Raw genomic sequence first — 25,310 nt, forward strand, 5'->3', positions numbered from 1 at the left:
AAATAGAGCGCTATATGTAGCTAGAACAACATACACTATATACTAATTTTGTAATCTATCATCTACTAGTAATTAATATCTGTACTTCGTCGAGTAATCTTTCGGCGAAATAACTAAACCTTTCCCTCGTCTCGCGCCGCTAAAGACGCACTCCACGATATCGATAAACTCTTGCTTCGAATCCATCGCCCAATTTATCTTGTTATTATTCCCGGTCCCTAAATCAATCATTATGTGTTTATTCCTGAAGAAAAACATGCACGTGCAAGGGTCGTATAACTCGTACATCTCGTTGAAATCGGGAACTTCGTCTATGTCCACGAGATACGCGACCGCGAAGTTTTTGATTTTCTCCGCGACGTTTGAGAGAATTTCGTCTTGTCTCATGCACGTCTCGTCGCCGTCGCGGCCGAATCGGAGTATGACGACGCGATCTTCCTCGGACAAGATCGCTTGGTCCACGTGCCACCCGGTGTGCAGGTGAGGGAGGAGGTAGGACATTTTTTCTGTCGTTGTTGTTGTTCTTTTAAAAGACGGACAAAAAGTGTATGATGAGAATGAAAGTGTGGAGCGTTGGGGATGTTCTTCGATGTGATGTCTCGTGTAAATTGTATCAAAATTCTCTCTTCAATTTTATCTGTGTTTACTGCTCTTCTTCTTCCTCTTGTCACCTCTCCTGTCCTCGTCGCTGGCTTCCTCGTCTTCCTTCCTCGCTTTTTCTTCCATTTCGTCCCAATCCAAAACTTCTTCGTCGTCGTCGTCGTCGTCGTCCTCATCCGCGCTGGCGTCTTCGTCCTCGTCGTCTTCGTCGTACATGGACTCGCTTTCGGATTCTGATTCCGATTCGTCTTCGTCCGAGGACGGTTCGAATTCAGACTCTGGGTCGGAGCCTTCGGCGTCTTCTTCGTCCGAGGACGGTTCGTTGTTCAAAAACTCCCATCCTCCGGCTTCTAACCACGACTCCGGGTCTTCTTTGATTTGCCTCAACAGCGGCTTCCAGTTCAAGTTCGCTTTCCCTTCGTAGTATTTCACTTCTAAAGTCGTCAGCCATTGCTTGATGTTGTCGAGATTCTTCGAGGGGATCTGGTCGATTCTGTGGACGTCTTTGTTGAAGTCTTTGAAGATGATGGCCATGTCGAAGTTTTTCAAGTGGTAACCGACGCGTTCCAAGTTGACGATTTCGATATCTTTCGCGTGGATGACCAACGGAGGGAACTCGATGAGTTCGACCAAGCACGAGGCGGTCGGGACGATTCTCGCGGTAGATTTGTACGCGACCCCGTCGAAGGCTAAATCGTGGTACGGGGAATCAAACTCTAAGCCCATGTTCGGGAAATCCTTCTCCCAGATTTCCTGGACGCGTTTGCAAAACTGCGCGAATTCTTTTTGCACTCGTTTCTGCCTCTCGCGTTCGCGCTGTTCTTCCTCGATTTCGTCCGGATCGTACATGTTTTTGCGACTGCCGTCCAAATTTTCCGTCGCCTCGATGACTTCTTGATAAAATTGAACGTCGTGCGTTTTCTTTTTTCCAATCATAATCGGGTCTTTCAAGTGGAAGTGAATGAGCGTCTTCACTTCCTTCTTGGCCGGTTGGAAGAAGCACGAGCGGATGTTCTCGTACATGATGTCCACTTGTTCGTCCATTTTAGCACCAATGTATCGCAAACCGTTCGCGTGCGCTTCGAGAGTGCCCGCTTTACGTCCACCTCTACCACCGAAAGTTGGGAGCATCCACAAACCAGTCAAGCGGTGGACTCTCCCGCTGGTGAGCTGCAACTTGGCTTGTCGGACCAACGTCGCGCGTTCGGCGCGTTCGGTTTCTCTCGCGACGACGTTTCTTCGCAGCGTCTTGATTTCATTCACCACAAAGTTGGCGTGTCGCGGATCGCTCGATCTATACGAAAGCTCTTTTAAGAAGATATTGTTCGGAAATCGAATGGCGGGTAAGTATCCGGCGTTTGCGGCGGCCGAGGCGCCCATCGGGACTTGAAAGTTGATCCGAATGAAACTCGCGCCGGCGTCTTGGGAGACGGAACACGATTTGATCGCCAACACGTGGAATGGGACGAGCATACCGCAAACCGGGAGTAAAACCGCCTCGCGATCGTTGTCTACCGCGATGACTAACTCTTTACGAGGCGCGGGAACGTCCGTGACGGATTTGTACGCGACAAAATCCGCCGAAGCGCCGGCGCCTTTCCCGCCTTTTTCGACGTCGTTTTGCGCGTTCATCAATCGGTCGTACGTTTCGGCGTTTTTCTTGTCCGCCAAGGCTTTTTGTTTACGCTGACGATCGGCTTCGGCTTTGGCCGTGACGGCTTCGTCACCTCTCGTTTTCGCGTCGAGAATGACCCCACCTCTGGCGCCGGTATTCGCGATATCTTTATCCTCCTCGGCGCCGTCGTCGTCGTCTTCTTCGTCGGATTCGTTGACGGCGTAGGAAACGTCCGAAAGTTTCTTCGTGTTTTTCGTGAGCTCTTTGTTCGCAATACCATCCGCGGTGACTTGCACGGAATCCGCGATCATAATCGCGTAGTGTCGAGACTTGCTTTTCTCGTCCGCGGAGGTTTCTTCCAAACCGTTTACGCCCAACGCGACGTTAAAAATCATCCCCTCCTCGATCGCGCTTTCGCACTTTCCGGAGAGCATATAGAAGGCGTCTTTAAACTCCAAGCCTAAGATAGACCCGACGTTCTTGTTCAATTTTGAACTCAAATTCATATCCTTCAACTTTTCGTTCTCTTTTTCCGCCTCTTCCAACGCTTTTTGCGCAGCCGCGTACACGTCTTTACACAACTTCCCCGGTTTTAGAGCCTCGACGGCGGCGTCTTGCGCCTTCAAACACGCCTCGTACACCGCCTCTTGCGTTTCCGTCGGATCGATCAAATACGTTCTCCCGATATTCGCGCAATACTGCGTGTGCCTCGCACCTAACGAAACGTGAATAACCGCCGGCGTCGATCCAAAGTGTAACTTCTTCTCGGAACATACCGCGTTGTACTTCAAATCGTACTCGCCGCCGGATTGAAAAATCGGCGGGTAGCAAATATCCACGTCTTCGTGACTAATATCTTTCAACCCTAACGTTTTCCCCGGCGCTAAAATCGCATCCTCGGTTTTCTCGCTCAACTTGACGTGCGAAATCTTCAACTCGTCTTCAATCGCGTTCTCCACTTCGCTCACCGCAAACTTCATCGCCTCCGAGCACAACTTCACGGCGTCGTCGACGAATTTCATCTCCTTCTGGTCTTTCTTCGATAAAACGCACGCGATCCCGGACGTCGCGTCCGCGAACTGCTCTTTTCCTCCAAGTTTCTCCACCGTCGTTTGCATCAAGTTCCCTTCGTTGAGCTCTTTCGAGCACGCGCCTATTTTCGTGCACTTCTCTTTTAAAATTGTCACCAACGCGTCCACTTGTTGCGAACCGTCTTCGTGCTTCGGTTTCGAATGCACTCGCAGCGTCCCACCAATCGCTCGTTCAATCGTTTCTCTCGCGTTTTCTAACAGCTTCGCTTTCTTCCCGCTCGCGATCGCGTGCATTTCATTTCCATTTGTTTCTCCTCCTTTATTAATGAACGCAATCACCGTGTCCGGTAACTCGTACGAGAACAGCCAAATCTGAAGGCTGACTGCTTTTAAGTATCGAAGTTCTTCCTCTTTGTTCGCCCCGGAGCCTATGAGGAGTGCGTCTGCGTCGTTGAATAACTGATGATTCTCATTCGAATTCCATATTGTATATAAAGATTTCAGTCGCGAACCGCACGCGTCCAAGTCCACCGAAGGTCCTTTTTCGCTCTTCTTTTGTTGTTCGTTTGAAGACATGGTATATATTCTTCCAAAAGTGCTTTTATCTCTCTCTCTGTGTAAAGAGCGCGTTGCAAAAGAGAGTAAAGACAGGAAGAATTTTTGAAGAGGATCTGCCCTTTTTTTGCTTCTCTCTTCTCGAAGAAAATCAAACGAAAAAAGAAGAGAAAAGACGTTTTTTGAATTTTGACGCCCAATTAAGTTCATTCAAAAAGAGCTCAAAATGTTAAAAGCACAAACAGTTGTGTTCTTTTTCACACGCGCGTCAGTCTTAAAACGCAACGGAGAATATGGCTTCTAAAATGTCTTTGGACGGTGGTGTCGGTGGTGTCGTTCGAAAACAAACTGCTTCTTCCTTTAAAGATGGGTATTATCATCGAAAACGCGTTCAAAAGAGAAATGATGGGAAACGAGAACAACAGAGACACTTTTCACGTAACAGCAACAGACGAATGATGCGAATGATGACGACGAGGAGTTCGTTGAAACGTGATGAAGATGCGGCTAAAATCACGACCGAAACAAAGACAACAACCAGAGAAGAACGAGGAGAAGAGACGAAAAGGTCTAGAAGACGAAAGGCGTACGTGGACGGCGCGAACGTCTGTTGGGCGTATTGCGCGGCGTTGAGAGCCTCGAACAACGCGTTGGCGAAGATTCCAATCTCTACCGCCTTGACCGTGGTGTGTCGCTATTTTCAGGAGGTGGAAGAGTTCGAAGAGGTGGTCGTGTTCGCGCCGAAAAATTACGCGAGAGGGAAGTTAAACGGCCTGTGCGACGGAGGGAGTTTACGTTTGTTACATCCAGAGAAAGTTCAATACGTGGGCGAGAACGAATGGGAAAACGTGTATTTGCGACAGATGGTCGACGACGGCGTGTTGAAGTTGATCGATCGACAGAACGACGTGCGAGGGAGGAGCGCGGACGATTTAGCGATTTTGGACGAGGCGTTTGAACATTCAATCAACGAGCGACACAACACCGTCGTCGTCGTGTCGAACGATAAGTACGAAGGACACTGTCCTTCGAGCGCGAGCGGCGATAAGAAAGCTTTTAGAGATTGGTTGAAAAGAACGAGGAAAGGGTACGAGTTTGACATTGCGAAATTCGACGTCGCGACGGTGGAGAAAGAAAAATGGCCGAAAGTTGGCGCGATGAATGGAAATTTACAATGCCCGGATGGCTTCGATGAGTGGGTTGAAGATGAGCACGCGTGGGGGAGTTCGCGCCCGTGGTCCAAGGAAACGACCTGGACTGAACGTAAACTTTTTTCGAGGAAGAAGAAGAAACGACGAAGAGGTGGTGTGGGAGGGTCTAGAGTCGCAGCTGAGCCGCCCGGGCTTCAGAGTAAGAACGAAGACGGGGAAGTGTTTCCCCACCACGTTTTGCCACTCGGCTCTTTGAACGTGACTTTCACCTTGAAACAATAGAACGCATGATGTGTAAAATATAGTAAGGCTGGATTTTTTATAAACTCTCCTCGTAAACTTCGGTAACTACAACGCTCTAAAAACTAATGATGATATAAACAATGTGTGGATAATAATAAAACAAAATGAACAAATAATTTGTTCATAAATAATAACGTTTGATGTGTTATTTGATGCATTAATGCTGCGGGCGGTGTCCCGGGTGCTCGTCCGGAGTCGCCGCCATCGCAGCCGTACCTTCTGGCGTCAAAAAGTGGTTCGGGTACGTCGCGGACATTTCCTTCAAGCGAATTTTCGCCACAGGGTTGTTCATGTGCCATAAGCACGGCGCTTTGCCGGTGTACTTGTAATATACCTTTTCTTTACTGTCCTTCCCGGTATCAGCGACCGGGCATCCGTTCGTGCTGAACAAAATAGAACCGTCCGCGTCTAATTTGTGCCGTCGATCGCCTTGTCGCAACTTGGCCATGTTGTAAGCGTTCAAACATAACTGGTCGTCAAAGCCACGTAATCCAGCGTATTTTCCGTTCCAATCCGCGTCGGTCGCTCCGTCTGGTCGGCATTGGTATCCCCACTCTCCCGGCCACTCTTCGGTGGAAAATTTATTCATTCTCTCCTCCGTGCTCGAAATGTATTCCAAAAGCGCCTCTTTCCTCGCCATCCACCCGCCGGCGTTCGGCCAACCGTTCGGAATGTCGTTTTTGTTGATTGGCGTGACACCTTCTGCCATGCCAATATCCCCGAACGAGTGCGACAATTCATTCTTCAACGCCTTTTCCGAGTCGCGCTTGAAATAATCAGAAACTTCCGGCCACAACTGCGTCTCGCCGCCAAAGACCATATCCGCTTCCGCTTTCGTGAATCTGTCCTTAAATTCAGACGCGCTGCATTGCAAAAACACGTCCGAGGCGTCCGCGACGACCACGATCGGATTTCCCGGCATCGCGTGTAACGCCGCTTTCAACCCGATGACTTTATCCGCGAACCCGTGAAACTGCGTCCCTTCTCCGGAAATAACCATCTCCAACCCGTTCTTTTTCGCGGAATCGTAAATGACCCACCCGAAGCTATTCATATCCGTCGCGTGCGCAGTCACCACCACGTCTGCCGAATCCGCTCCCGCCGTCTTAAACACCGGCATGGACTTCTTCGGATCGCCTTGTCGTTGCTTCGCCTCGGTGAGCTCCTCCTGGGTGATGTGACCTTTCTCTACGGATTCGCCATCGAATCGGAAAAACGGCGCGTCGTGCCACTTCGTGTCCTGGAAAAACGCGTACGGGATTTCCATGCGCTGCCCGGGAAAGTTGTTGTTGTTCAAATCGTAGTTGTCCCCTAAGAACGCCGCGCTGTCTTTCGCGTAAATCGGGTCCGTCGCTGACGATCGTCTTCGCAAAAACGACGAAAACGCAACGCCGTTGTTGGTATCGACGTACCCGGACTTATTCAGCAAAGCCACGGAGCCGAGAATGCCGCAGGTAATAACCGCTCCGGTGGAGAGTTTCGCAGCGATCGACCCGAACTTTGTCGAAATCGTCGACGACGTCGATGATGCCGGGGACGGTGGCTTCTTCTCCGCCAACAGTTTGGATTTCTCCGTCGGTAAATTCATCATCTTTTTCTTAGTGTATCGATCGATTAATTTATCAGCGTAACGATGAAACGATGCGTCTCTAAGCTTCGATGCTACACTCAGTTTATACGAGAGAGAGAGGAAACGATGCTACCACGTGTTACAAATAAACAACGAAAAGTGCGTTTGAAAAGTGCGGTGATTTAAAATCTAATTTTACTCATCAACAAAAGGGTGTTACAGAGCAGCAGCCAATTTTTCTCAAAGAAACGACCAGGCGAGTCCCCACCTTCGGGTTTTCCCTTGCACGAACGCCGTCTCGCGAAGTTTCGTCGTCTCTTTCATCTCTCGCAAACATTTTTTAGCCATCTTTAAAGTCGCTTTCGCGCCGACCATGGTGGTGAACCATCGAACTCGATGTTGGTTTTCTTCGCCTTTTGAGGAATTGAGGGAAAGCGCGACCTGGCGAGACTCGAGAATCATTCGCCGGACGAAACTCGATTCGCCACCTCGGTAACTGTTCTCTTTCGTAGTGCCTCCAAAATTTGTTCGCGGATTTTGGGAGGATTCGGACATGGTGTTGAAGAATGGTGGGTTGCACACGGTGAAATCGATGCGCTCTTCCTCGAAGAGGTCGAGGTCGAGGATGGGTTGGTCTTCTTCCTCTTCGGCGTCTTCGGCTTCTTCTTCTTCGCGAGTGACGCCGCTGCTCCTTTTTTTCGCGACGTCCCGAATGCTAATCCATCTTCTACTTCTACCGCTACTACAATTACTGTGCGTATTATTGTTCTCTGCGGCGACGACTTGTTCAGTCGTCTCTTCGTCCTTACAACAACGCTCCGACGCGCCCGCCGCCAGACAGTTCCTCCGAGCGCTCTCAACCGCTTCCTCGGTGATATCGGTGCCGAACATATCCCACTTCGGATGTCTCGACGTGAACAGCAGAGCGAATATTGCCGACGCCCCGGTTCCAACGTCCACGCCGCGCACGTTTTCTTCCTCTATTTGCACGCCGTCCTTCTCTAACAGACTTTCCACCCACTCGCAATAGTTTCTTCGTTGCGTAAAGCCAGGGACGAGGTGGCCTTTCGGTATGGACCAATTTTTCACGCCAATCTCTTCCAGTAAAGCTCGGCACAAATCGTGCGTCGCTTGCCAGGAGGTGAAATCGATGAAAACTTTATCCATCTCGTGGCTCTTATTCTTCTTTTTCGTCCTCATCGCGTGTCTCGCGAAATAGTCGTACTTTCCCGCCAACCGAGCGAAATCCGGTCGTTCTTTTTTCCCCCGCTGATGATGATGATGCTGGTCGTCCCGTTTCCGTTTCCCCGACCACGACGGTGGCTCCTCTGGCCCAATCATCGTAGCATCGTCATCATCGCTTTTACGCGTCATCATTGAATAAAGTCACTCATTTGCGTGATACTATTTGAGGAGTGTATATATGACGAGAGAGAACACAAAACTTTAACGTGAGACTCTCTACTCGTGTAACGTGCACTCTGTGTGTTCGTGTGTTTCGAGTGTAACTGAATTTAGCAGTTTTGTGCAAACAAAAAGGAGAAAAAGAAGAAAAAAAAACAAAAAATCTTTCAACACCTCTCGACCAGTGTCGACAGTCGTCCAAAAAACTATTAAATTCAAATTGGAACCAACCCTCTCTCTTTTGTTTCATCACATTTCATCTTTGCTGTTCGCGCAGGAGAGACAGAGAGGTTTTTTGTCTGAAATTTCAAAAGCAACTTTACCACCACGCGCGACTCCGTCGTAAGAGAGAGAGAGAGACTTCTTACACACATCTCTCTCTTCTGTGTGTAGTTATTTACTTTAAAAACGTAAAGTCTTCTGTGTTTTGGGTAAAAGATAGTAAATTCTTTTTTCAAAAACCGATCGTGTTTTTGTGTTCATCATCAACGCGCGAAAGCTTCGAAGAAGAAGAAGAAGACAAAGAAGAAGAAGAAGACAAAGATGCCGGTGTTAGACTCGTCGAGCGACGACGACGTCCCGCTGGCGATGAGAGCACAAACAGCAGCAGCGACGACTGCGCCTCCTGCTGAAAAGCCAGCATCGGTCGTCGGGGTGGTGAAACCATACGTTGCGCCTCCGATTCAATCCTCCTCTGTGCCAACTGCTCCTGCTCCTGCGGCGACCGCTTCGGCTTTTGTTCAGAAACCTGCCGTAAAAGCTTTTGGCGACGACGACGCGTTAGTAAAACAACCAGCGGCAGTCGCGAAGACGATGGCTCCAGCTGGGGTTGCCGCGTCGAACGGTGGTGCAAATAATAATGGTTCAGGATTTGTCATCCCGAAACGTCCTCGAGCGGATTCGAGCTCGAGCGACGACGACGTGCCGTTAGCGCAAAGAGCGAAAGCGGTCGAACGGACGAAAATACTTCCACCGACGGCGCCAGCCGCCGCCGCTGGTGGTACTGGTGGTGCTGGTGGTGGAGGAGGAGGAGGAGGAGGAGTGGTTATTCCGAAAGCGAAACCGATGGTGCCTGAAGCGGTGCGTCCGGTGCAATCGCGACCGATGATGGTGCCGCAAATCGCGAAGAATCCAAACGTCGCGGCGGCGAGTAAAGGAGGACGCCCGGTGGACTCCTCCGATAGCGACGATGACGCGCCGTTGGCGCAAAAGAAGAAATCGCTTGATTCGGAGAAGAGGACGAAAGAGGAAAGAGAAAAGCGACGACGGGAGAAGAAAGAAAGAAAACGCAAAAGGAAAGAAAAGAGAAGAGAGGAGAGAAGACGACGAGAGGCGGAGCGATTGGGCGGCGGTCGACACACGGTGAAGTTGAACTCGTCCTCCGGCGTGAAGAAGAAGAAAATATCGAGCGGTGGTGGGAGTTCCAGACGAGTCAGCGCGGGAGGGAATGGTAAAGGATCGGAGATTATGTGGACGCAGTTGGAGCACCACGGAGTTTTGTTTCCTCCGGAGTACGAACCGCACGGGGTTCCGTTGACGTACGACGGCAAGGACGTTCATCTCGAGCCACACGAAGAAGAAGTTGCCACGTTTTTTGCGGTGATGAAAGAAACAGACTACGCGTTTAAACCGGTGTTCCAACAGAACTTTATGGATGGGTTTAAACGCATACTGAAAAACGGAAAGAATGCGCACGTTACGGACTTTGAGAAGTGCAACTTTCAAAAAATTTACGACTGGGATCTCGCGAGGAGGGAAAAGGTCAAAGCGCGAACGAGCGAAGAAAAGAAACAGATCAAATTAGATAAAGATAAAGCGGAAGAAAAGTACATGTGGGCAACTATGAATGGTAAACGCGAACAAGTTGGCAACTTTAGAGTGGAGCCGCCGGGATTGTTCCGCGGTCGAGGCGAACATCCAAAGATGGGAAGAATCAAAAGGCGCATTCAGCCGGAAGATATCATCATCAACATCGGCAAAGACGCGAAAGTGCCAGAAGCTCCCGCTGGTCACAGATGGAAGGAAGTGCGACACGACCAAACCGTCACTTGGATGGCTGGTTGGAACGATTCCATCAACACGAAAGATTGGAAGTACGTCCAGTTTGGCGCGACGTCGAGCGTGAAGTCAGAGTCTGACAAACAAAAGTTTGAAAAGGCTCGAACTTTACACGAGCACATCGGCAAAATCCGCGATGATTACCGCAAAAATATGCGAAAGGACAACAAAGAAACCGCGCAGTTAGCGGTGACGACGTATTTGGTTGATAAATTAGCTTTGCGTGCCGGCGGCGAGAAGGACGAAGATTTGGCCGATACGGTCGGCGTGACTACGCTGCGCGTGGGACATTTGAAATTCATGGGTCCGGAAGATGACCACCCGTATCCGAAAATTGAGTTCGATTTTCTTGGTAAGGATTCTATTCGCTACCATCAAGAGCATGCCATCGAAAGAGTCGCGTACGATTGTTTGAAACGCTTTTGCAAAAACAAGAAAGAGGATGAAGACGTGTTTGATAAGATCGACCCGTCTAAAGTCAACTCGCACTTACAAACACTCATGCCGGGCTTAACCATTAAAGTGTTTCGTACGTATAACGCCTCGATTACGTTGTATAGATTGTTGGAAGAAACGACCAAACCGAAGGCGGCGGTACCAATCATGAAATCGACGTACGACGAGGCGAACAAGGAAGTTGCTATTTTGTGTAATCACCAGAAAGGCGAATCCAAACAGCACCAAGCCGGGATGGACAAGTTGAACGATAAGAAAAAAGAGTTGGAGAAAGAGATGAAAGAATTGCGAAAAGCGGATAAGAACCACAAGAAACTCCCTTCGTTGAAAGAACGAATACAGAAGTTGAAGTTACAAATGGAAACGAAAGAGTCCTTGAAAACAGTATCGCTCGGGACGAGTAAAATCAACTATTTGGATCCGAGAATTACCATCGCGTGGTGTAAAAAGCACGAAGTTCCATTGCCGACGGTGTATACCAAAGCTTTGGTTCAAAAGTTTAACTGGGCGATGTGTGAAGAGCCGGATTACGTGTTCGCGGACTTGTCGTACAACATTGAAAGAGACCCCGGGGCGCATTAAAAGGAAGGAGAGAGACAAAACGCAACAATAATTATAATAAAACTAAATTCTTTTGATTAAAATAAAAAAAGATGAGAGACACTCATTCATTACACAGCGTAGCTCGTATTATCGGATTCCATTCGTTTATAAATTTTCCGAATGGAATCGTCACGTTTCATACATCGCGAGTTGCTGCAAATTGCTCCCACAAATCATCTTCCGTATAAAAAGATCTACACCGTCGCGGCGTACTTCGTCGGGTCCAGAGTTGTCTGAGTAATAATCTCTTCGGGAATGCCTAATATAGTCGCAAATGCGTTCTCTGGCGCTCCAAGACCAGTTCTTTCGATTCGTCGGAATGCTCCAACTAACTCTTTCCAATGTACCGCCCCGGATAAGACCTCCTTTCCACCGATGACGAAATTCGGAATCGAGTGTATGCCTAACCTATCCAAGGCTTTCTTCGCTAAAACGATTTCCTTCTCGCCTTCGTCCGAGGCTAAAAACTTTTCAGCTTTCTCCAAATCGATCACTCCATCGCTAATCTTCTTCGCGCACTCTAAAAGCATCTTCGCATCGTTCAACTTCTTCCCGTTTACAAAGTGTTCGACATTGAGCACATCGTACAACGCTTCCGATTTTGCGCATCCGTAATTTTTCGTCACCCATTGGACCAACCGATGCGATTTCAACGTATTCGACGCTTTCCTATCTAAATTGAAGTGTTGAATCCCAACTTCTCGTCCTCTTTCTTTTAGCTGATGCCTTTTCTTTTGCGCATCAAACGCTTCCTTCCCGCCCCACTTCCTTTCCAATCGTTTCCTATTCGTCTCGCTCCAAGTTTCGTCGCGGCTATACTCTGGTTCTAAAAAAAACGGGATGCGTAAAACTGCAAAGGATACCGGATTTGCTTCGTCCATAGGATTTTGCGTGACTTCCTCCATGGCTTTGTAGAGGTGTCGCTTTCCTATGAACCCGTTTGGTCACATGGTATCTGATATCAGCTCGACGGTGATTATTTGTCGTCGTCTTTGATTCTCGGCGTCCGTCCTGGAAGTTGTTTGTGTGTTGCTGCTAAACACCATCGAAAAAGAAGAGGACGAGTTCTCAGAAGCAGCGCTTGGTAGACGTCTTCCAAACCTACTCTTCCTCGACGCGGCGGCGAGTGCGCGTGAAATCATCCGTTACGCCTCGTAAAAGCTTTACTTCTTTTCTGCCGGTAAATCCACGTTTTCGTGCGTGTGTCCTTCTGGAAGTTGAAAGCCGTCCACGGACTCGCTAAATCGAACGACGACTTTATCCGCCGAAATCTCCGCGCTTTTCACCGAAACCAACGCTTTGATCACGGCTGAGGCGACTTCCTTGCGCACTTCCGCCGTTCTGCACGCTTTTGGTAACCACGCGATGTGCACGAATGGCATTTATTACGCGTGTTGTTGTTGTTCTTAAACTTGTGTCGTGTGGCAGTCCTACTACGATAAGTTCACTGAAGCCGTCAAAAAGTCTGACGTTTTGTCTTCATTTTTTGACGGCTGTTTCCCTTTTTACTTATTCTATACGCTTTGATTGCGGGGGTTGTCTGTGCTCTCATTATATTAATATTAAGAGTAAGAAGAAGGAATAGCAGAGGGAATAGAAAGAGAGATTTAACGAAACAAAAAGATGAAGGTGAAAGTCATCAGCCGCATCGAGGAGGAGTACACTCGGGAGACGAAATCGGAAGCGATTAAAATCCACCGCAATTTAGACCCACGGTTACGACCGATGCACCGAGCGACGGAGTATAAACGAGCGTTGAACGCGACAAAGCTAGATAAAGTGTTCGCGAAACCATTTTGTGGCGCGTTTGAAGGACATTCGGACGGGATTTTGTCCCTGGCGAAGAATACGCAGAACTTGAAACAGATGGCGAGTGGAGCCGCCGATGGGGAAATACGAGTTTGGGATTGTCCGTCGAGGAAAGCGCTGAGAATTTTGAATTCACATTCCGGGGCCATACGAGGATTAAGTTTTGATAGGACCGGAGGGAAGTTAGTGTCGTGTTCGGACGATCGATCGATACGGATTTGGAACGTTCCAGAGGCTGAATTAGGAGAACTCGGGAGTCGCGAGACGAGACGGGAGGAACGCCCGGCGATGGTCGTCGCCGGAGAAAGCGCGTATAGAGACGTGGATTGTCACTGGGGGAAAGATATGTTTGCCACGGCGGGGAACTGCGTAGATTTATGGGATATGAATAAAGATGCGCCGGTGAGCTCGTTCGAGTGGGGGTGCGATACGGTGTTGTCGGTGAGGTTTAATCCCGCGGAACCTGAGATTTTCGCCAGTTGCGGCAGCGATCGGTCGATTGCTTTATACGATTGTCGAACGAATACGCCGACGAGGAAACTCATCATGCAAAATAAGTGCACAAAATTGTGTTGGAATCCGATGGAGGCGTTTAACTTCACCGTCGCGAACGAGGATTGTAACTTGTACAGTTACGACATGCGAAAATTGAACGTGTCGACGTGCGTGCATAAAGATTTCGTTTCCGCGGTGTTGGACGTGGATTACTCGCCGACTGGGAGGGAATTCGTAGCCGGTTCTTACGACAAGAGCATTCGTTTGTTCGACTTTAACAGCGGTCACTCGAGAGATTGTTATCACACGAAACGAATGCAGAGAGTGTTTTGCGTGAAATTTAGCATGGACGGCACGTACGTCTTTAGTGGTTCGGACGATTTCAACGTCCGATTATGGAAAGCGCACGCGAGCGAAAAGGTGGGCACATTACTCCCGAGAGAAAAACGAAAAATGCAGTACAACGAAGCGTTGAAAGATCGATTTAAGCACATGCCTGAAATTAGACGCATTGCAAATCACAAACACGTCCCGAAATCGATTCATAAATCAGCCAAATTGAGACGAACGATGACTGACGCTCAAACCAGGAAGAAAGAAAGAAGAGTGGCGCACGCGGCGCCGGGCGCGCATAAGAAGGAGTTCAAACCAATGAGGAAAGAGAGAATCGTCGAAGAGTTGGAGTAATTACTATTCGCATAGTAGGAGAAAGATATTAGAATGCTTAGAAATAGAGCTGTTACATATAACAAGAATGTATAATAATAATAATAATACAAACGCTTTTACCGCGCGTGGTTTAATAATGAATCAAAACTCACGTCTTTCGAAGATTATCCAATCTCGCTTGTAAATCGTCGTCGATTCCACCGTTGTTGTTGCTATTCTCGACACCACCACCACCTATACTTCCCGCATCTTCTAAAACCGCTTCTTTCTTCTCCTCTTGAACTACTTCTACCTTCTTCCCTTCCCCGGCTTTACTCGTCGGAACGCTCACCAAATCCCCGTTCACGGCGCACCCCAACTCGTCCAATACCGCATTCACCAACTCCTCGCTCTCCTCATCTTCCCCTTCCTGTTCGAACGCGTCGTCTAACGCGTCTCCCATGGTTTCCGTCGTCATCTCCATCTTTTCGTTTTGCTTCTCAAACTCTTTCATAATCTGCGCGACCGCCGGTAAGTTCAATTTTTTATTCATCTGTCCCATGGCTTTGGTCACCCCTCGCATCGCGTCCGCCATCGCTTGCGTGCTTTTCAGCGTCTGCATTCGCAACGAGACGCCTTGTAACTGCGATTTTAACGCGTAAAACTTCGTGATTGAATGTCTCGTTCGTACTAAATCTTTCGCCATCACTTTCACCGCCCCGAGTTGATTCGCTTTCGCCGTGCGTTTGATTTCGAGAGTCAATTTTTTCTCCTGATTTTGCATCTGCGTTCTTTCTCGATCCAACTCTCGAATGGATTTGTCCAACGTTCGTTTGTGTTCGCGAAGGATTTCGGACGGGGTTTTTTTCTTCTGGAATAACGACCACATGGTGATTTTATGACGATATCGATCAGAACTTTTCAACGAACGAGAACAACAACGAACAAAAAGAACGCGCGCGTTTGTATACAGCAGAGAGAATTATGAATGAAGAATTCAGGTGAAGGGGGTGCCTTTATGTGAAAAACGAAAAAAGGAATAACTTGCGAAATAATATGGCTCAAAAGCGGATGATGAATAATGTATTAAAAATGGACACTACAACAACTCGCCAAAAGAGCACGGATAATAGCGGCATTATGCGGCGGCGTTCTGAACTATATATTACGCGGGAGTAAAAATTCGTCGAACGACGACGTCTTTCAACTTTTCGTACGCCGAATCGAGATCGTCGTTGACGATGATGGCGTCGAAAAACGCGCTCCCTAACTTTTCACCTCTTTCGATTTCTTTCGTCGCGTTTTGCATGCGTTTCGTGACGGCTTCTTCGGTTTCGGTGCCGCGACCGCGCAAGCGCCGCTCGAGTTCGGGAATCGAGGGCGGTTGGATGAAGACGTACGCGCAGTCCAATTTGCCGCTGTTTTTGACGATTTCCGCGCCTTGGATGTCGATGTCGAGGATGCAGCAAACGCCTTTGGACGCGACGTCGTCGACGGCTTTGAAGGAGGTGCCATAGATGTTTAAGTGGACGTTCGCGTGTTCCAGAAATTTTCCGTCGGCGATTTCCTGTTCCATGAGAGACTTTTCGACAAAGTGATAGTGGACGCCGTTTTCCTCCCCAGGTCGCGGGTCCCGGGTCGTGTGCGAGACGCTAAACCCGAACGAATTCGGGTGATTTTTGTTCAGTTTTTCAATCAGAGTACCTTTCCCGACGCCCGATGGACCGACGATGACTAAAGGTTTCACCCGAGTTCCCCCGGAGGAAGTAGTCGTGGCAGACATGTTCTCGTCGACGCTCTCGCGTTGTATTTGTCGTCGTCGGTGTACTAAAGATACAAACGGGTTTTTACCGCGCTCTTGCCGCTGATAGTGTTGATTCCTCGTCAAAGGAACAGACGACGAAACGGAGGAAGAGCGATGAATGTTGTTCAAAATCGCGCTCGTCCAAGGAGCAGTAGTGTTGTTATTATTATTGATGCGACGGAGGATGAGGTGGTGGAATAAACCCGATTCTCGCGTCAGTCGTCGGCCTTTGCAAGAGAGGATGGTGCGCGTTCACAAAGCCTCTCACGTCGTCGTCGCCGTCGTCCAAGCCGGAAGGTGATGGGCCTTGGAGAGCGATCTGCTGTTTCAGTCTTTCCACGTGCGCTCTGCGCGAGTCGTCGTACTGTTTCGAGAGAGAGAAAGGAATAAGTTTAAACGTAAGAAGAAGATTCAAAACGGAAACCAACGCGGAAACGACGGAAAGAGAGAGAAGAAGCTTAAAAGAAAAAGAAGAACGAACGAACGACACAACGCTTCGTCGCTTTTTTTTAGTCTGTACCTCCTCTTGTCGGTCTTCCGGTTTCACTTCTATTCGAGAAGGTCGTCGATTGAGCATGTGATGATGAGAAAAAGTGACGACGCTTTCAAGTGACTTTCGAGAGAGAAAATGTGAGAAAATTTTCCAAAGAACACCAGAGTGTTTTAACGAACGCACGCGCGCGTGCGATGAGAAATAATAATAATAACAACAACAACAACACTATATATATATATATATATTATATATATATATTATCTGCCTTGCGCGATCAAGTCTCTCGCGGTCGCGATGTTCTTATTCACAATTTCCACCCTCGCGCTCGGCAACGGCGCCAATCCGTTATTCGCAAAGTGGCCCAACAACTGATTCACCGCGTTGTACATGCTTCTTCCGGACGCTTGCTTACTGGAGCCACCGGGGCAATATCTCCCGGTCCAGTCGTTCGCTTTCTTTTGCAACTGCTTAATCGCAGGTTCTCTCGCCGTCGAGTATAAATCCATCGCGAACAACTCGTCCATGGCGTCCGCCAACGCCAGCGTATCCGCTTGATACGCGGTTAAATCCGTGTTTCTCCCCGCCGTCGCCGCCGCGGATGTTTTCATCGATTTTTTCTTATCCGATTTCGTGTTGTATTCCGCGTCGTTCAAATACGCCCCTTTATCTTCCGCCAACGCTTTCATGCGACACTCCGTGCCTTCGTCGCCGACTGGGCACAGAATCTCGAATTGCGATTTCGAAAAGGTGGCATACGCAGGTTGGACGTTAAAAACCGATTGACTCGTGGAGAGGACGACGACGACAGATACGGCGGTGGAGAATAAAGCTCCCCCTTTCATTTTCGCGTTGTTTTTCTCGCTCTCTTCCGAGAACGCGCGATCGTCGTCATCACCGCGGTGCTGGTTCCTGATTTTGGTGATGCGCTTCTTTCCTCCTTTCGCCGATGATGATGATGCTTTCGACGACGATGCGCTGATGGTGATGATGGTGGTGTCGTTGTTGTCGTTGCCGATACAAAAGACGCTCGTTTTTTTTCCTCCTCTTCCTCCTCTCGTAAAAGAAGAAGAAGAGGACGAAGAAGAGCTGCTCGTTGTTTTAGTCGCGTTCCTAAAGGAGGAGGCGGAGAGGAGGCAGCAGCGCGCTTCGTTCGTCGTGCGCGTCATCATCGAGGCGTAGGATGTACACATCGTCATCCTTTTTTCTATAAAACGTGACGTGTTATTTTTGGTCTGTGTTTTTTTTGTGAGGCTCCTTTTTCTGAGGAGCCTTTTTTTGTGTGTGTGTGTTTTGCCACAAAAAAGAAGAGTCTAGATTCTGCTCTCTTTGTTTCTGTTTTGTTGCGCTTCTTTCTTCTGAACAAAAAAGAAGAAGAAGAAGAACAGAGCGTTGTTCAAAAGACGACAGAAAGAAGAAGAAGAGAGCGCGTTTGAGAGACGACTCGCGCGCGCGGGGTTCTCTGCTCGCACAACCACCACGCAGGAGGAGTAAGAGAGAGAGAAAGAGCGGAGTAAAAACGGAAAATTTCGTCACGTCTCCATTTAAAGAGAAGGAACACTATTATCCTCAACGACGGTTAAAAAGAAGAGAGAGAGAGAGAACGAGATAAAGACGAATAAAGATGTCCCCACTCTCTGCGGTCGGCGCCAGCGGTGGTGGTACCATCGTCGCGCAAAAGTTGGTGGTTCCGTTTCAGTCTAAGTTGACCGTCGCGCTTTGCCGCGCGCTGGTGAAGTGTTCGAAACGATTCGAGGTACAAATACAAAGGCTGGGTTTAGATTCGCTGCCGGAGACCGAGCTGACGCTTCTGCGGTATCTCTGTCCGAGCTATCTGAAGAGCTTGCAGTTTTCCTCGTCGTCTTTGACAACAAATGAAGAAGGTGAAAGCGAAAAGTCGTTGTCGTCGTCTTCGACCGCACCGCTCGCGGGGCAATCTTCGTCCGCGACGACTCGAGAAGAAGGAGAAGACGAGGACGAGGACGACGAGAAGAAACATAAACCGGCGAGCCACTTACTCCGACGAGACATTCTGAACGAGTTCCGGAAACCTTTGGTGGTAAAAAAAGGTGACGCGAAACGAGCGTTTGACAGACGGATAGATGCCGCGATCGGCGTGCTCTCGACGCTGAACGAGAGAACGGCGTTGTTGGAAAAGACGCCGGCGAAAGCGAGATCTACGTGCGTGACGAACGGCGTAAGGGTGACGGCGAGTTCGAGTTTAATTCCCGAGCAGAGTTCTCCAAGAGAGCAACGGTTCGTGTACGCGTATAACGTGAGAATTGAGAACGAGTCTATGACAGAACCGGTGCAGTTGATTTCGCGACGGTTTGAAATCACCGACGAGAACGGAGGGAAAGAATTCGTCGACGGGCACGGGGTGATTGGCAAGCAACCAGTTTTAGGCGTCGGAGAGAAATTTGAATACACGAGTGCCGTGCCGTTGAAGCACCTTAAAGGCCAGATGACGGGCGGGTATTTGATGGCGTCGCAACAAACCGGGAAAGTATTCGAGGCAAAGTTGGAATCTTTCGCGTTGAAACCGCAAGAACCGAAGAAGGCGAGAGAGGAAGAAGCGGACGCGGAGACTTCGAAAGTAACGACGACGACTGGGAGAGGAAGAAGGAGTCGCGTCATGTAAAAAACATGTATAAACTGTAAAATAGAATCCAAAATTGGTCAATTATCGAAAGAGAAAGAGAGAAAGCAGTGCAGACGCGTCGCGAGATCGAGTTGTTATTCATTCATGTAGTCATCAGTCATTCATCACAATAAAGTTGAAAAGTTTTCACACACACGTTAATAAACATACACAAATGCACAGCATCACGACTTCACCAGCGTTCTTCAAAACAGCACCATCATCTTCCTCTTTTCTGTCTTCTTTTTCGGGGAAGCGCGGGGGTGTCTCGCGACGTTTTCGGATGGAATCGTCGACTCGAGTCGAGTCTTCCTTTTCCGCTTCCTCTTCCTCTTCCTCGTCATCATCGTCTGACTACGATATGTTACAAGCCATGTGCGAAGCGGTGCAATTATGCGCAAAGCTCACCTCAAAGACGCAAAAATTGTTGGAGACTTCCGACCAAGTCTCGAAATCGGACGATAGTCCGGTGACGGTGGCAGATTACGCCGCCCAAGCGGTGGTTTCGTACGTGTTGGAACAGAAATATCCAGACGTGGCTTTGTTAGCCGAGGAAGACGCGAAAGCGTTGAGAGGAGGAAGCAAAGAGGCGGAAGGACTTTTAGAAAAGATTACGGAAATCACCAATGATTGCGTGTTTGGTGACGATGTGTCTGAGTACCTTTCCCGAGAGGAAGTAGCGCGATTGATTGATCGCGGGAACCACGAAGGCGGGAGCGAATCGACATTTTTCGTCTTAGATCCCATCGACGGGACGAAAGGATTTATCAACCAGAGACAATATGCTATCGCGCTCGGGTTGTGCGAGAAAGGGAAGGTTGTTGGAGGTGTTTTAGGGTGCCCGAATATGCCTATGACAAAGATACCGGAGGACGTGGACGCGTTGGAGACGGAGAAACCAGGAGTGATCTTCGCGGCGTATGAAAATTTTGGGTGTAAGTACGCCGCGATGGACGCGAAGGAACCGTTAGGAAAGGATAGTTTTATCGCGACGAGCGATCAATTTGTAAAGTTCGGGAAAGATGGTGCGAGGTATATGGAATCGTGGGGGGATTCCATTGTCGCTGATCACGCGTTTACGAATGCTTTGAGCGAGAAGGTTGGAATCACCCGGAAAGCGCTCCGGATTGATTCACAGGCAAAATACGGGAGTTTGAGCAGAGGAGACGCCCATATTTATTTAAGATTCCCGCCGAAAACGTACAGAGAGAAGGTATGGGATCATGCAGCTGGTGCGATTATAGTATCAGAGTCTGGTGGTGTCATTTCCGACGCGGCTGGAGTACCGCTTGAATTTGGAAAGGGGAGGTTTCTCGACATCAACGGAGGGATCGTCGCGAGCTCAACTCCAGAGTTGCACGAACAACTGCTGAAAGCGATTGCAGATTTGCGGTAAAAAGAGATTACTGTAGCATTGATTGTGATGATAGTAACAATGAATAATAGGTGTAATACAGATACCGTACATGGTAGATAAATTTTGAATACAATTGTGTACAATTTTTTATGTTTAAGTTGAACTTCCTCGCGCGGGATTTCATTCGTAATAATAAATAAACAGATGACCTCTTCAGGGTGTTATGTTTTCTGTGTCGCGTTTGTTTCTTTCTTTCGCGGGGCTTTGAGGTTTAAGACCCATCACGGAGTCAAAATTGTTTTTCTTCTTGTTCATATAGGTGAGTGCGACTTCACTCTCATCTCGAGCTGCATCGGGGTAATCAAAAATTCCGCTAAGCGATATTCCGTTGCTCGGCGTAGTAGATTGCTTTGCTCCGACCGTTTTCTCTTTCGGCGTGACGACCGCTTTATCAGTAGTAGTAGCAGAGCTCTTCTTCGCGTTTGAGTTTATGTCGTTTTCTTGATTACCGAACATATCCGCCGGGAATAAGTTTTCGAAGAAGTCTACTATGGCGTCGAAACCGTTCAAATCTTTTTTTGCCTCTGGTATTATCGGCCGCAAACGCTCCTCAAAGGCTTGCACCATATCATCGTAACTTTTACCTCCTACACCTTGTCCTACATCCACACACTTAGTCGCCAGTTTGCGCAAATGCCCGAAAAACACCAACATTGCAACTTCTTCTCGAGAAATACCGGTGAAAACGAACGTTTTATGATCCCCGTATTGACTTCTGTTTTCCAAAAATTTCTCCGGAAACTCGCTCCAATGAATAAGATCCAAAGAATTCGCCCCGGTATAAATGTGTTCTAAAAGCTTGTACCCATCGTTAAAGCTCTTTTGGTTCTCGTTCGTGTTGATTATAGTAAAGTTCTTCGCCCAGACTGAGTTTGATTCCCGTGGCGTTATGAACATGTGCTTGGACCAGTTCTCAAAGGACAAATCCCACGTGCTCAGAACCCAAGGTAAGAAGAACGTCCAAAACGCCGCTATCGGCGACTGCATCTTCAAGAATGCGTACATAGAGTAACTGAAATAAAAGCCGACGACAGTTTTGAGCGCATCTTTTACGCTTCTGTTCTTATACACCCACAAAGTGAGCTCGATCGGGCCGAATACGGCGTTTCGAATCCAATACATAATAAATTGCGATATCGAGTCTCTTTGGTACTTACTCGTGGATGCTAATACTTTCGCATTTCTCACTCGATCTTGGTCTTTATCGAACGTGCACTCATCCGGCATCACTGCGCTTCGGTGGAAAAAATATACCCCACTGGGCACACCAAACGCTGGCGCCAACAAAATCGACGGAACGCGGTTCAAAAATCGAGCAGTTTTCCCTTTAAATACATCGTACTTTGAAAACTTACTCAAAACAGACATGAATTGTTTCCCAAACAAAGCGCGCGTGACTACCAACCACACGAATCCAACAAAGTGATCTCTTTTGCGATTTTTCAACTCATCGATGTTAATTACCGTCACTAAAAGGAAGATGCTCAACGGTAAGTACACGCAAACGCTCGCCAGCGTCTCCACCAACGGCCAGTCTCTCTCGTCGCACAACAGTTGCGTTTTGATTTTATCAGCCACAAAATCTGGTATAAATTTAACTCTCCTCTCTTTTCTCTTCTTTGTTTGGTCTTTCATCAATACGGTGGTGTACGTCTTGTCGGCGTTGGTCACATACCCGACGTAATTCGGTTCCGGAAACAAATTGTTCAGGAAGGAAAACGGCGAGTTTTGTTTTTGTTCTTCTTCCTTTTCCCCTTTCTTGCCGTTCTCGAAACTCAGTTTTCGCAACGGCGATTTCTTTCCCTCTTTCTTCGTTCCGTCCGTATTCGGCGGCGGCGGCGTCGACGGTGTTTTCGTCTTTGTCGTAGTACCGTTCTTCGCTGATTCTGGCACCTTCAATTCTTTTTCCGGTGTCGGTTGAAACAGTTCTTGGAACGCTCTCAACGGCGAGTTGTCCACCTCTCCTTTCTTACCATCGTCGTCGTCGCTCTTTGTGGTAACTTTCACGAGTCGATAGTTGATTACATCGTATCTCGTCTTTCGAAAGACATCCACTCGCTTCTTGAACCACCGGACGAAAACGAAAGTCAAATGAATTGCGATAATTAACAGCAGCAACGAGCTGAAATAAAACAACGCCAACGAATCGAGGGATTGCAATTTCGTCGCCAACTCGACCAAACGAGAATCAGTGGTGCGAGGGACTCTGTTCTTCTTGTAAAAGTCCGTGTCTTTGACGCTGTCTAAGATGAAAATCATCGCGACTCTCGCGTTCAGCGCAAACGAAACCGGTCTTTCTTTTTTTGTGGTGATGAATTTTCTTTTTTTGTGCTTTCTGTCCCCCTTTCCACGTTTATCATCCTCAAAAAGCTATGAATAATATTAATATAACCTATATAATACAAACTCTCGCATCTCGTCTCATTCCTCTCTCTCTCTCTCTCTCTCTCTCTCTCTCTCTCTCTCTCTGCGCTTTCTCACTTGCTCACCGCGGAAGAAGACGCACTTTCCAACCCAGACGGTTTCATGTTCCCCGTGACTTTCATTTTATCCGCGGCGGCTTTGTAATACTCGCTCGGGTCCATGTGTTCTGCGCCTCCACCTTCGCTCGGGTGAAACGGTTTCTCGGTTTCTCGAAGCCATTTTTCTCTCCCACCTTGCTTTTGCCAGAAATTGTTTTGCGTTTGAGAGACGTCCCACATCATTTTGAGGTGGTCGGGTAACGGCGCGAGCGTGGAGGCGGCAATGGCGCCGGACGCGGCGACGGCGGGGACGCCGACGCCCGGGAAGACAGAGTCACCGCACCGCAAGAGTTTCGGGATGGGGGTTAACACGCCCGGTTGCGGGATGTTTGGTAACGGTAAGACGTCGAATAAGTTACCACCAGCTTGTAAAGCCGGACCATACGTACCTTTGTGGCGTCGTAAAAACCGTTGGTGCGTCTGAGGGGAGGCGTAAATTTCAACTTCCACGCGTTCGCGAATGTCCGGGATAATGCGCTCGATAGTTTCCCATAAAATTTCCGCCCGCTCGCGTTTGAAATCTTCGTAATCTTTTGTGCCTCTTTGTCTTTCTTTCCAAATATCGTACGGTTCTGAACCAGCGGTGTAGACGTGAATGATGTGTTTCCCTTCGGGCGCGACTTCAGGGTCTAACACGGTTGGGATGAATATAGTCACTACGTTTTGCGGATCACCCAACGGACGATTCCAATCTCGAATGCACAAGTGCGAGGGATCTAAATCCGGTAAACCGGTCGCGTCAATACCTAAGAATAAATGCATGATGGACCCGAGCGCTGGAATTTCAGACATCTCTTCCTTCCACTCCACGGAACGGTCCAATTGTTGCGCTTTCAAAACCTCCGCATCCGGTAACATAGGCACGGTATCCCAAATAGTCGCGTTGGACACCACCGCATTTCTCGCTTTTATCACTTTTCCGTTTTTTAATCGCACGCCTTTCGCTTCACCATCTTGGACGATAATCTCTTCCACGTGCGATTTCAATTGCAGCTCTCCGCCAAATTTTTCTAAACAATACGTCAACTTATCTACGACCGCTTGCGTTCCACCTTCTGGTGCGCACAACGACGCCCCCGGTCGATGAAACCCAGGAATACTATAAATCATCGTCGCACCCATGGTCCCTTCCGCTGGAAATCCGCTGAAAAACGCCAACATATCAATCCACCGTTTCAAAAACTTATCCGTCACGTATTGTTCGGACAACTTATGAAACGAATCTAAAATATACGGAATGTCTAACATAACCATCGGGTGCGTCAAATAAAACGGAATGGCAATTACCGTAGATACGAGCAACCCGGCATCTTGTCTCAACGCGGTTAACGGGCACGCGTCCAACGCGTCGTACAGCGGTTCCAACCGTCCTTTCAACGCCTTCCACTCCTTAATGGCCAACTCTGGATTATCCGATTGTTCTCTCAGCAAATCGCAAAATCCACCCGGCGCTTCGTCGTCTCCAGTTTGAAACCTCCAGTGCCCTTCTTCCGTCCAAAGCGAAATTCCATCGTACGTCTTCACCGGCATTTCCTCTCCTAAAGCATCGAAAACCATCCTCAACGGGTTCCCGGTCGGTCGATCCAACCCTTCCCAAATAGACGGGCCAACCTCAAACTTGTACAAATCACCTTCCGGCGTTTTGTGATCGAACATGTGGCAACATCCTCCGGCTAAATAGTGCGACTCGAACACTTTGACCGAGTTCCCGTACCGAGCGAGTAGCGACGCGCAGGATAAACCACCAATTCCAGACCCGATGACAACGCAGTCGTACTCTTCGTCCGGAGATTCGATGGAACCAGCCATCGCTTTGACGAAAACAGATCGGCCCCGCTTTGTTCTTCTCGCACCACTGGTACTGCTTCGGACGTTCGCTGCTCGCTTTTGCCGAAGCTCAGAGTTACTGCCGCGCATCGTCGTCGTCGTCGTCATCGTCATCGAAGAAACCATTCTTCTCGTTTGATGAGATGCGTTCTTCGCGTCTCAATAAAATATTTTTGTCGCGTCGTGATGAGATGAAGAACAATAAAGAAACCGCTCGTCGTCGTCTCGCGTGGGATGATGCGATTTAATAACGAAGATGAGCGATTGGCCAACGCTTCTTTTCTTTTCTTCTTCTTTTTCTCGTTAGA

The 25,310-nt window shown here is 48.5% G+C and overlaps 16 protein-coding genes across 16 annotated transcripts; 5 read left to right on the plus strand and 11 right to left on the minus strand.

Annotated features, from left to right (window-relative positions):
- Positions 1 to 72: 72 nt before the first annotated feature.
- On the minus strand, positions 73 to 501 carry Bathy07g02740 (predicted protein; the record flags this gene model as incomplete). Its single annotated transcript, XM_007511821.1, has 1 exon — positions 73 to 501. The coding sequence occupies one exon, from the start codon at positions 499 to 501 to the stop codon at positions 73 to 75; it is 429 nt and encodes a 142-aa protein (XP_007511883.1).
- Positions 502 to 633: 132 nt separating this feature from the next.
- On the minus strand, positions 634 to 3,822 carry Bathy07g02750 (FACT complex subunit SPT16; the record flags this gene model as incomplete). The annotated part of the gene is made up of 1 exon (XM_007511974.1): positions 634 to 3,822. One exon carries the CDS (start codon positions 3,820 to 3,822, stop codon positions 634 to 636), a length of 3,189 nt encoding a protein of 1,062 aa, XP_007512036.1.
- Positions 3,823 to 4,106: 284 nt separating this feature from the next.
- Bathy07g02760 (predicted protein) lies at positions 4,107 to 5,234 on the plus strand (the record flags this gene model as incomplete). Its single annotated transcript, XM_007512180.1, has 1 exon — positions 4,107 to 5,234. One exon carries the CDS (start codon positions 4,107 to 4,109, stop codon positions 5,232 to 5,234), a length of 1,128 nt encoding a protein of 375 aa, XP_007512242.1.
- Positions 5,235 to 5,412: 178 nt separating this feature from the next.
- Positions 5,413 to 6,843, minus strand: Bathy07g02770 (predicted protein; the record flags this gene model as incomplete). Its single annotated transcript, XM_007512157.1, has 1 exon — positions 5,413 to 6,843. The coding sequence occupies one exon, from the start codon at positions 6,841 to 6,843 to the stop codon at positions 5,413 to 5,415; it is 1,431 nt and encodes a 476-aa protein (XP_007512219.1).
- Positions 6,844 to 7,065: 222 nt separating this feature from the next.
- Positions 7,066 to 8,199, minus strand: Bathy07g02780 (predicted protein; the record flags this gene model as incomplete). Its single annotated transcript, XM_007511865.1, has 1 exon — positions 7,066 to 8,199. One exon carries the CDS (start codon positions 8,197 to 8,199, stop codon positions 7,066 to 7,068), a length of 1,134 nt encoding a protein of 377 aa, XP_007511927.1.
- A 573-nt stretch (positions 8,200 to 8,772) lies between these two features.
- Bathy07g02790 (DNA topoisomerase I) lies at positions 8,773 to 11,325 on the plus strand (the record flags this gene model as incomplete). The annotated part of the gene is made up of 1 exon (XM_007511905.1): positions 8,773 to 11,325. One exon carries the CDS (start codon positions 8,773 to 8,775, stop codon positions 11,323 to 11,325), a length of 2,553 nt encoding a protein of 850 aa, XP_007511967.1.
- Positions 11,326 to 11,540: 215 nt separating this feature from the next.
- Positions 11,541 to 12,251, minus strand: Bathy07g02800 (DSBA oxidoreductase; the record flags this gene model as incomplete). Its single annotated transcript, XM_007511807.1, has 1 exon — positions 11,541 to 12,251. One exon carries the CDS (start codon positions 12,249 to 12,251, stop codon positions 11,541 to 11,543), a length of 711 nt encoding a protein of 236 aa, XP_007511869.1.
- Positions 12,252 to 12,509: 258 nt separating this feature from the next.
- Bathy07g02810 (prasinophyte-specific protein-4) lies at positions 12,510 to 12,728 on the minus strand (the record flags this gene model as incomplete). Its single annotated transcript, XM_007511904.1, has 1 exon — positions 12,510 to 12,728. The coding sequence occupies one exon, from the start codon at positions 12,726 to 12,728 to the stop codon at positions 12,510 to 12,512; it is 219 nt and encodes a 72-aa protein (XP_007511966.1).
- A 241-nt stretch (positions 12,729 to 12,969) lies between these two features.
- Positions 12,970 to 14,337, plus strand: Bathy07g02820 (predicted protein; the record flags this gene model as incomplete). The annotated part of the gene is made up of 1 exon (XM_007511998.1): positions 12,970 to 14,337. The coding sequence occupies one exon, from the start codon at positions 12,970 to 12,972 to the stop codon at positions 14,335 to 14,337; it is 1,368 nt and encodes a 455-aa protein (XP_007512060.1).
- A 130-nt stretch (positions 14,338 to 14,467) lies between these two features.
- On the minus strand, positions 14,468 to 15,187 carry Bathy07g02830 (Charged multivesicular body protein 2a; the record flags this gene model as incomplete). Its single annotated transcript, XM_007512089.1, has 1 exon — positions 14,468 to 15,187. One exon carries the CDS (start codon positions 15,185 to 15,187, stop codon positions 14,468 to 14,470), a length of 720 nt encoding a protein of 239 aa, XP_007512151.1.
- A 276-nt stretch (positions 15,188 to 15,463) lies between these two features.
- Positions 15,464 to 16,081, minus strand: Bathy07g02840 (predicted protein; the record flags this gene model as incomplete). The annotated part of the gene is made up of 1 exon (XM_007512045.1): positions 15,464 to 16,081. The coding sequence occupies one exon, from the start codon at positions 16,079 to 16,081 to the stop codon at positions 15,464 to 15,466; it is 618 nt and encodes a 205-aa protein (XP_007512107.1).
- A 774-nt stretch (positions 16,082 to 16,855) lies between these two features.
- Bathy07g02850 (predicted protein) lies at positions 16,856 to 17,794 on the minus strand (the record flags this gene model as incomplete). Its single annotated transcript, XM_007511947.1, has 1 exon — positions 16,856 to 17,794. One exon carries the CDS (start codon positions 17,792 to 17,794, stop codon positions 16,856 to 16,858), a length of 939 nt encoding a protein of 312 aa, XP_007512009.1.
- A 425-nt stretch (positions 17,795 to 18,219) lies between these two features.
- On the plus strand, positions 18,220 to 19,236 carry Bathy07g02860 (ApaG; the record flags this gene model as incomplete). The annotated part of the gene is made up of 1 exon (XM_007512160.1): positions 18,220 to 19,236. The coding sequence occupies one exon, from the start codon at positions 18,220 to 18,222 to the stop codon at positions 19,234 to 19,236; it is 1,017 nt and encodes a 338-aa protein (XP_007512222.1).
- A 373-nt stretch (positions 19,237 to 19,609) lies between these two features.
- Positions 19,610 to 20,632, plus strand: Bathy07g02870 (predicted protein; the record flags this gene model as incomplete). Its single annotated transcript, XM_007512237.1, has 1 exon — positions 19,610 to 20,632. One exon carries the CDS (start codon positions 19,610 to 19,612, stop codon positions 20,630 to 20,632), a length of 1,023 nt encoding a protein of 340 aa, XP_007512299.1.
- A 174-nt stretch (positions 20,633 to 20,806) lies between these two features.
- On the minus strand, positions 20,807 to 22,912 carry Bathy07g02880 (conserved hypothetical protein; the record flags this gene model as incomplete). Its single annotated transcript, XM_007511858.1, has 1 exon — positions 20,807 to 22,912. One exon carries the CDS (start codon positions 22,910 to 22,912, stop codon positions 20,807 to 20,809), a length of 2,106 nt encoding a protein of 701 aa, XP_007511920.1.
- Positions 22,913 to 23,130: 218 nt separating this feature from the next.
- Positions 23,131 to 25,110, minus strand: Bathy07g02890 (predicted protein; the record flags this gene model as incomplete). Its single annotated transcript, XM_007511799.1, has 1 exon — positions 23,131 to 25,110. The coding sequence occupies one exon, from the start codon at positions 25,108 to 25,110 to the stop codon at positions 23,131 to 23,133; it is 1,980 nt and encodes a 659-aa protein (XP_007511861.1).
- Between the last annotated feature and the right edge of the window lie 200 nt (positions 25,111 to 25,310).

Source organism: Bathycoccus prasinos (genome assembly GCF_002220235.1).
Source record: "Bathycoccus prasinos genomic : Chromosome_7".
Taxonomy (NCBI): domain Eukaryota; kingdom Viridiplantae; phylum Chlorophyta; class Mamiellophyceae; order Mamiellales; family Bathycoccaceae; genus Bathycoccus; species Bathycoccus prasinos.